This window comes from Erigeron canadensis, chromosome 6 (assembly GCF_010389155.1).
Source record: "Erigeron canadensis isolate Cc75 chromosome 6, C_canadensis_v1, whole genome shotgun sequence".
NCBI classification, from domain to species: domain Eukaryota; kingdom Viridiplantae; phylum Streptophyta; class Magnoliopsida; order Asterales; family Asteraceae; genus Erigeron; species Erigeron canadensis.
This window is the reverse complement of record NC_057766.1, coordinates 19,932,882-19,942,366: the sequence shown is the minus strand read 5'-3', so window position 1 is coordinate 19,942,366 and position 9,485 is coordinate 19,932,882. Positions and strand designations below refer to the sequence as shown.

The window sequence follows — 9,485 nt, the reverse complement described above, 5'->3', positions numbered from 1 at the left end:
CACGTGGTTGGGTTAGTTAAAGAAATGATAGGATGACTTAAAAAGACGTAGCTTGAAAAGAAGGTTCTGAAAGGGGTTATCATGGTCGCGTGTTGGTGTATTTGAAAGGCTATGAATGAAACGAGGTTTTCAAATGTCCAAGTTAAAATCGAGAAAGTTGTACAAGACATAAAATCTTTGGTCTTTCTTTGGTATAGTAATAGAAAGAAAAAAGTTAATATTACTTGAAATAGTTGGCGTAGATTCTTGATATATTATTTGTACATAAACGTTGTATGTTATTTGGTATCGCTACTTTAACGGATACTTATTGAATGAAGTTCACCTTTAAAAAAAAAGTACTATCTATATGGACACATGAAAGAGAAATAATTAGCAACTCCTACTATTAGGCTAGTATACGGCAAAAGTGAATATTAGGAGCTTAAATAATACCACTTATATACAAATATTTTAATATATCTAAACTAATGCACCTGAATGATTTTCATACATTAAAAAATTAAAACGTGAGAGTTTTCAATCTAAACTTTAATGGGTACCAACCTTACATTCACTGCCATTAACATATTTATAAAAAGGAAAGTCTATATATATAAAAAAGCAAATATAAAACTATGCGACATTTAAGCTTACGTACCTAACAGTTTTTTATAACCACCCCTATATACATAAAAAAAAAAAAATATATGAGACTTTTATACATCCAACTTAGAAAACAAAAACTATTACATCAAATTCCATTCATGCAAAATTTAATTTCTTTTAACAAATTTCTTACTTATAAAAATATTTTGACTTACCCTTAATATTTTAGAAGGAATATTTAACCACTCTTTAGTTGCAATCATCACACCGAGTGGGCATTGCAGTAGCCGAATTTAACTTCTAAGTTTATTTCTTCATTTTGGATACTGTTTAAATAAGTTAATGATAACATCAGTCAACAAATCAAGGCTGGATTAGGAAAGACGATAACATAAAATAAGAACAAGGCTGGATTAGGAAAGACGATAACATAAACTAAGAACAAAGTGAAGCCAAAATTGGCTTCACTTATAAATTGAAGGGCACACTGCACATTACAAACATTTAACTCTGAAGACAACAAAGTAAATTGAAGGGCACACTGCACATTACAAATAAATAACTCTGAAGACAACAAAGAACATCATTCAATGATGACCTTTTTAATCAATTAACTATTGTCCGCTAATTAATAATTGAAATCCATACTACTTTATTTTTGGAAAAGGATACGATATCTCCCTCTTTCAACATTATTAGTATAAAAATATCATAAGCTTCCAACATACCTCCTGCTGCTTACCATGCAAAGATTCCATAAGCATCAACTAATTACCCCAAAATAACTAATTACCCCAAAATGTCCCTCTTAAATGGTTATAAAAGTAATACAGATATCGTGTTTATAGTCATCACAAAAAGGTATACAGTCCTAATATATCATTCATCATGATTCAAGTTCTAACAGCCATTCTGCTTTTCATCTTCTCATATGCTTTGTGGGTTGTTTACAATAACTACTTGTCAACAACCAAATTAGCCAATCTCCCACCAGGAAGCTATGGATGGCCGTTTATCGGAGAATCTCTGGCACTACTTCGAGCAGGCTGGGATGGAGAACCAGAAAGATTTTTTCAAGAACGTATCAAGAAACACGGCAATCCTTTAGTGTTTAAGACGTCTATATTTGGCGACCGTATGGCTGTGTTTTATGGTCCTGCAGGTAATAAGTTTTTATTTGGGAACGAAAACAAGTTGGTCGCAGCTTGGTGGCCGACTTCAGTAAGGAAAATTTTTGGTAAATGTTTGGTTACAATTCGTGGTGACGAAGCCAAGTGGATGAGGAAGATGCTGTTATCGTATCTTGGTCCTGATGCATTCGCTAGTCATTATGCTGCTACTATGGATGTTGTCACACGTAGCCATATCGAAACTCACTGGAGAGGTAATTAATTCCATTATTTACTACAAGTACATTCACTTGTTTCATTTCTCTTCACTTACCAGCAAAATAAAAGTATATGAGTCATGTTGTTTATGCCAATATTGAAGGCAAGGAAGAGGTGAACGTATACCAAACGGTTAGGTTATACGCATTTGAGCTGGCGTGTCGGTTATTTCTTAGTCTGGAGGATCCAAACCACATTGCAACACTTGGTTCCCTGTTTGACGTCTTCTTGAAAGGGGTCATCGCACTTCCTATAGATTTCCCTGGCACACCATTTTATTGCTCAAAAAAAGCAGCGGCCTCTATTAGAACCGAACTTATGACTCTTATCAAAGAAAGAAGAGTAGCCCTAGAAGAAGGAAAGGCGTCATCCTCACAAGACCTCCTCTCACATTTGCTTACATCTTCAGATGAGAATGGCAGGTATTTGACCGAGTGGGAAATTGCAAACAACATCTTGTTACTACTCTTTGCCGGTCATGATACATCCACTTGTTCTATTACGTTGATCATGAAAAGACTTGGCGAACACCCTAATGTTTATGACAAGGTGTTGAATGGTCAGTTTACGTTTATCATAATGACTTCTCCTGAATAATATATAATATGGAGTAATGTGGCTGTTATACACCCATGTTTGGGTGTAGAACCGCTCACATACTAATTTTTTAATATATATGTAAATGATTGGTCCCCATGAATTTTATGGATTAAAAAAAACAATATGTGAGGATTCTACCCCAAGCTTGGGTGTATAACAGCGACATAAACCTTACCCTCGTGGCCTCGTATATATATAGCGAAGGCTATATAGCGAAGGGATCAAGTGAGAACAACCTATATGGTGAGAACCGTGGGAACCACTAAAAAACCATCTCTAAGGGTTTTGCCCTTAGAGTTAAGGCCTAAGCCCTTTGAGATGATCTTTTAGGGGTTTTCACGGTTCTCACCATTATTTTGGTTCTCACTTGATCACTTCACTATATATATATATATGAGAAAATGGAGTATGTGGCTGTTAGATACCCAAGCTTGGGTATAGAACCCCTCACATACCAATATTTTAATATATATATATATAAATGCTTGGGCCCATGTTTTTCATGGATTGAAAAAACAAGATGTGAGTGATTCTACACCCAAGTTAGGTATCTAATAACCATATACTCCATACCCTCTATATATATATATTGGTCTAACTTTCAATAAACAATGACATATTTCTACCTGCAGAGCAATTGGAGATCTCTAAGAACAAAGAAGCAGGGGAAATGCTAAAATGGGAAGACATTCAAAAAATGAAATATACTTGGAATGTTGTATCTGAAGTCATGAGATTAAATCCACCCATTCCCGGATCCTTTAGAGAAGCGCTGGTGGATTTCGAGTATGCAGGCTATACGATACCCAAGGGGTGGAAGGTAATTAAAAAGCTTATATTCTCTATCTATATATTGTCTATTGCTAGTGATAAACACATAACACATTTTTGCATTTGTGGTGCAAAAATGCTTAATGTACAAATGCTTAAAGCAATAATTATTGTAGATGTCAATATATTGTCTATTAAACACATAGTATTTGTGGTGCCATTGTCTATTTATATAACGCGGTCAGTATATTGTCTATTAATCACAGAGTACTTGTGTTGCATTTTCAGTTATATTGGAGTGCTACATCGACTCATAAAGATGAAGGTAACTTTGATGACGTGACAAAATTTGATCCATCAAGGTTTGAAGATTCAGGGCCGACTCCATATACATATGTACCATTTGGAGGTGGCCCAAGGATGTGTTTAGGGAAAGAGTTTTCAAGACTAGAAGTTCTTGTGTTCATTCACAACATCGTCACCAATCTTAAATGGGACTTGTTGATACCTGATGAAAAAATAGTATATGACCAAATGCCTATTCCAGAGAAAGGGCTTCCAGTTCGTCTCCATTATCGTCAAGTTTGATGAGTGATGTGTAATTTCAAGTCTTAAATTTAAAATCACGAATCACCTAGCTATCGAACACTACACACTCTTGTATGAGAAATAGTTTACTTGGTAAATCTAAGGTTGAACACAATGACTATTGTTTAACAAATTATTGAAGTAATGCAATTTAAAGTCCATTTAAAACGGGTACCACCAAATATTAAAACAATTTCCTTAATCAACTAGTTCGTTTAAATAACCAATTAACAATGGTATCTATGTGAAGACAACGTGGTACCACCAACGGTTAATCTGTAACACCCCAACAAGGCGGAATCATGAGGGTTACATACTAAGCACAACACGACATGAAAATTATGTAGAGCAAATCTAAATGCATAAAAAGGTTCAAGTAATCCTTACGAACCAATCAATAGTGCAAGTAACCGGATCACACATAAGCATAATCCCCTAATCGGGAACAATGAATCACGGATCCAAGAAGTCCAAGTCCAATTCTATGATCAACAAGCAAACAATCATCTTGAAGCTAATTTGTTCACCTGAAAAGTGTACTAAAACGAGTCAACATAAAGTTGGTGAGTTCGTAGGAGTAAGTAAAAGGAAACAAGTGTGTCGGAATAACAACCGTTAACGATATACGAGGATTAGAATACCTACTCACGTTTCAAGGAAAAACCTAAAAGGGATCACGTTAGTACAATATCAATACAATCAACGTTTAACAACAACGATTCATATAACGATTAATAACGTTAAACAACGTGGGCTCAACAACCCATAACGTGGATATAAAGATACCCATAACGTGGATTCAACAATCTATAATGTGAGTATGAAGATACTCGTAACATGGATATAAAGATACCCATAACGTGGATTCAACAATCCATAACGTGAGTATAAAGATACTCATAACGTGGATATAAAGATACCCATAACGTGGATTCAACAATCCATAACGTGAGTATGAAGATACTCATAACGTGGATATAAAGATACCCATAACGTGGATTCAACAATCCATAACGTGTGTATGAAGATACTCATAACGTGGATATAAAAATACCCATAACGTGCATAAGACATACATAACGATCATAACGATTATAACGAGCATAAGACGTACATAACGATCCTAACAAATATGTAAACAAATGTCTCGAATCATATCATAACGTATTAAGTTAACAACCACACGATGCACATACACTTCATACGATTTTACTTTCAAGGAATCTTTAATGCTTATATATAGGGTCACCCGCAGCCTTCCCACCACATCTCCAACTCATTGAAAGTAAGATCGTCTTACATGTATGTACAACTAACCAAATCACATCGTATAATCATAATCGAAAGCATAGTTAACCGAGCAACAAGTCATTACGTCAATTGAACAATTAATGAATCAATTAAGCAAAAATCAAACAAGCATGTACACTTTTCAGTCCGAATCTCAATTGAGTAGGGAGGGTTTACGAAACTCACCTTGAGCAGCTACAACAAGTTTAGATTAATCTACAAGCGAGCAATATTCGTCACACGATCACAACCTATAGTTACACATGCATATACATCAACATACGCCCATACATTTCAAATTTTGGGACATGATTGATCATAAGAGTCAAAATAATGTTGTTGGGTTGATTAGTGTTCAGGAGGATGTTAGGAAATGATTTGATAAAGTTTAAACGAGTCAAAAACGAAAAAAGATGAAACTGATAGTGTTGCCCCGCAACACCGCTAGTTGCGCCGCAACTAAAATTTCTGAAATATTTGTTGCCCCGCAATGAGTCCCGGTTCAGCACAAACCAGCAACATCTCAAAAGTGAAGAACACGACCCATATCACCATAAATCGTCATTTTTGACTCAAGAATCGACCAAGGAAGACTCATTTTGAAGCTTAAACAAACATATTTCAACATAAATAAACATAACCCATATCATAGATTCGATTCATAACATCATTTCTTGCCCAAAATCTTTCATGACCAATTCGAAACCCTAAATGGTTCAAATCCGTTTTTGACCTGAAATCAACCAAGAACTCATAAGATTTGACTAAGAAATATGTTTAATGACATGAAATGGAGAAATTAAGTTAGGTTTCACTTACCAAAACACCTCAAGACTTCAAATCCGGGTTTGGAGCTTTTGAGAAAAGATGAACACTTAAATACTTGAAATTCTTAGATTTTGGATGATTATTATTATTAGGGTTGTAAGATTTAATTAGTTCATTTAACATCTAAAACACAAGATTTTTGGAATTAAAAGATGAATCTATGATGGTGGATGAAGAATTTAGAGAGGAAGTAAAATGAGATAAAGAGATATGAAAGAGATGAGATAAGGGAGGAGTGAATGAGTGGAGGGTGTGTGGTCGAGGTTGGGGGTTGGCCTAGAGAGGTCCAAAAGTGACTCTCGCTCAGCTAATTTCGACCAATAGCTATTCGTTAATCATTTAAACGGCAAAACGTTCAATAAGCCTATGCATTCACGAAATCGTCCTCACTTAATTACGTTTAATTACAAGTCAATTAAGGTCAAAAGTCACGAATGTTACAATTGACAAAACAGTTCTTATTATTAAAATGATATACACTATCATACCATGAACTAATGACAATCGATTAAAGATAAACAAGTGAAATCACATATATATTCGACTAGTACCACTAACGAAGAACATATATATTACCAATATCAGAATAATAAATGATAATAAATCAATTCATCAAGATCTCCAATGATAATGAAAAATAACATTGAATTATTAAAATAGTGCAACCGTCACATATTGTCTCATCTCATCTCAATAGATGATGAAATGATCAACTGCTCATAATGAAAAGATAAAAACATGCGATGATAGTTGAAGTCATATTGTACCAAAGGAAGAAAGCAATCAAACAAAGTGCTTGAACCGTCACATTATTATAACTTTTATATGGTATCTCCATCATTCGATTATTAGAACATTAGAGCTGATTATTAGAACATCAGATTTTAAGCTCAAATCTAATACACTAAAGATTATGACATCATCAACATTAAATGTTAATTTATTATACTTTAAAATTTAGTTTGCTATTTTTGTTAATAAAACATTGATCTATGTATTAAAACTTTGAGTATTATATTGAAATATTTTTTAAAAATATACCATCAACATTGTTAAATGTATCCAAACAACTATACTTTCTATATTAATCATGGTATATATCCAAACATTTTCAAATTAAAAATGAGATTTAAAAAACAAGTTACTTGAAGTAAACATTTTTTTAAAAGACTTTGTTTTTTTTACTTAAACGCAGTCTACACATTCAAACATTTAAATATTATTACCGTAACATGAAGCTATTTTTTTAACATATCACAATGCTATTCAATTTGTTTGGAGATCATTATCTTATGTCATAAAAAATAATATTATTTCAAATATAAATTCTAGATCTTTTTCTTGACAATACAGTGCTTTAAATTAATTTTTTAAACTCTTACTTTCCATATTTAATATTGTCTATTTTTACCTTTTGCCTCTATAATATATGGACACCAATAATTTTTTTATTATATATATATACATATATTGATAAGTGATCATACGATGCACCGACGACAGTGTGGTGGTGGTGCGACAACTAGTGGTGGTGGTGGCTGCACCAATGAGTATTGCAGGTACTTTTTCTGAACGTAAGCACGTTATAAGGGGTAGTGTATGTAATTTAGCAGTTAAGTGATAGGTATTATAAACATACAAGGATAAAATAGGTATATAAAGTTACAATATTTAAATTAATGAATAAAGATGAAGGGTAATTTAAATAGCACACATGTAACTTGAGAAAGGGGCTAAAATAGTTTATAAGAGAACATAGATATATTACTTAGAATACAAAGAGAAAAAAATGACATGACACAAATGATCAAATCCATTTACATAAATTAGTACATGTTTTGTAAGTAAAATAAAAATATACCAAAGACGTTGCAATTCCATATTGTTTGAGTTGGCGGGTGGCAAGTTGACGAATTGAAATTAACCTACCCATAGGTATCACATATAATCATGGTGTTAAAAACTCAATGGGGCGTTAAATGGGTTGGTTGATTTCGGGTCACATGGGTTGGTGAGTTAGCGTATTAAATGGATTGGTGAGTTGACAGGTTGATTTCAATTCAAATGACTGTGTGTTGTCGGATCAAATAAATTGGTGAGTCGACCTTTTAAAAAACATTATATAAATTTATATACTTATGGGTTAATGGATTGACCTAATAACCCAAAAGGTCAATCCGACCCCGACCAAAAGAAAGCAAAAGTTGGCGGATTAGCGAGTCGAGATCTTACAACCCTAACCCAGTTTTCCGTATTAGTTCAAGTTGCATTTTGGTAAGGTTAAGTATTAACAATCTTAATATATATCAAACCGACTCTATATATGTTATATCAAAAACTTTACAAAGTATTAACAATCTTAATATATATCAAACCGACTCTATATATGTCATAATAAACTTTATTGTTGGATATAACTCATCTAAGGCTTTTAAGTTTACTTAGTAACCTGATCACCTACCGGATATTCTTATACTAGTATCATATATCTTATTTCTAGTTACCACAAAAATGTATATGGTCCTAAATTCCTAAAAGTTGGGCCATTGCTTCCACTAACATATCAACACGTTAACTTGTTCCTAACCAACTCGATATCATTAATCATGATTCAAATACTAACTACCATTCTTCTTTTCATCGTCTTATATGTTTTGTGGGTTGTTTACAAGAATCTCAATTTTTCAACAAGTAAACTCAATCTTCCACCGGGAAGCTCATTGGAGAGGTAATTTCATAATTTACATTAGGTACTTTTGATTGTTTCATTTTTCTTCATTAGCCTCATCGTGTGATGCTAACTTAATTAATTTGGTCAAAGAAATGTTCAAATCGCGACTCCATGTCACTTTTTTAGCTAAGTTACCATCAACACAAATGGTTGTCTTCCAATTATATTTTGTTACATATTACCACTAACGAAATGCATTTAACTCATCTAGCGATAGGTTGGATTGATATGTAGATTTTTTTGTTAGTCCCTCGTCCCTCTCGTCCCTCACTTGAACGAAATAACAATACTAAACTATTCTTCTTATTATTTACAACGTAGGTTTACACATAAATATAGTTTTCCAACAAACACATGCGAACCATCAGACACATTAGACCCCTAAACTTATATACGACACTTCCATGGATTGATACATTAGTATCTCAACACTCCTCCCTAATTTATTAATCCATGCCTTTGTTATCTTCAAGCTTCATCATCTTTATCTTTGAACTTTGGCTTGTTCCCACTTCCTTTGTCTTGATCTTTAACACGAATTATGTCTTGAACTTCTTCCTTGATTTGGCTTCTCTATTCTTGTCTTTAATCTCTTCTAGATCATCTTTGGCATCTTTGTCGGTATCTTCCTTTATTCGTATCATGCCATAATCTTGAATCTCCAACAATGTGTTTCTTGTATCACGATCTCCGGATTCAAC

The 9,485-nt window shown here is 33.5% G+C and overlaps 1 protein-coding gene across 2 annotated transcripts; it reads left to right on the top strand.

Annotated features, from left to right (window-relative positions):
- Nucleotides 1-1,434: 1,434 nt before the first annotated feature.
- On the top strand, nucleotides 1,435-3,935 carry LOC122605798 (beta-amyrin 28-monooxygenase-like). Of its 2 annotated transcripts, none has more exons than XM_043778752.1 (4): nucleotides 1,435-1,972; nucleotides 2,080-2,535; nucleotides 3,209-3,396; nucleotides 3,636-3,935. In XM_043778752.1, exons 1-4 carry the CDS (start codon nucleotides 1,477-1,479, stop codon nucleotides 3,933-3,935), a joined length of 1,440 nt encoding a protein of 479 aa, XP_043634687.1. In that variant the 5' UTR covers nucleotides 1,435-1,476. The 2 variants fall into 2 exon arrangements, with proteins under 2 accessions (XP_043634687.1, XP_043634688.1); XM_043778753.1 differs by having other exon boundaries at nucleotides 1,435-1,975; nucleotides 2,182-2,535.
- The last annotated feature ends 5,550 nt before the right edge of the window (nucleotides 3,936-9,485 follow it).

Excerpts from the sequence above, each read along its gene's own strand:
- LOC122605798 (XM_043778752.1), top strand. The coding sequence starts at position 1,477 with ATGATTCAAGTTCTAACAGCCATTCTGCTTTTCATCTTCTCATATGCT. Across the intron at positions 1,973-2,079 it reads TATCGAAACTCACTGGAGAG|GCAAGGAAGAGGTGAACGTA; the intron begins GTAATTAATTCC and ends CCAATATTGAAG. Across the intron at positions 2,536-3,208 it reads TTATGACAAGGTGTTGAATG|AGCAATTGGAGATCTCTAAG; the intron begins GTCAGTTTACGT and ends TTCTACCTGCAG.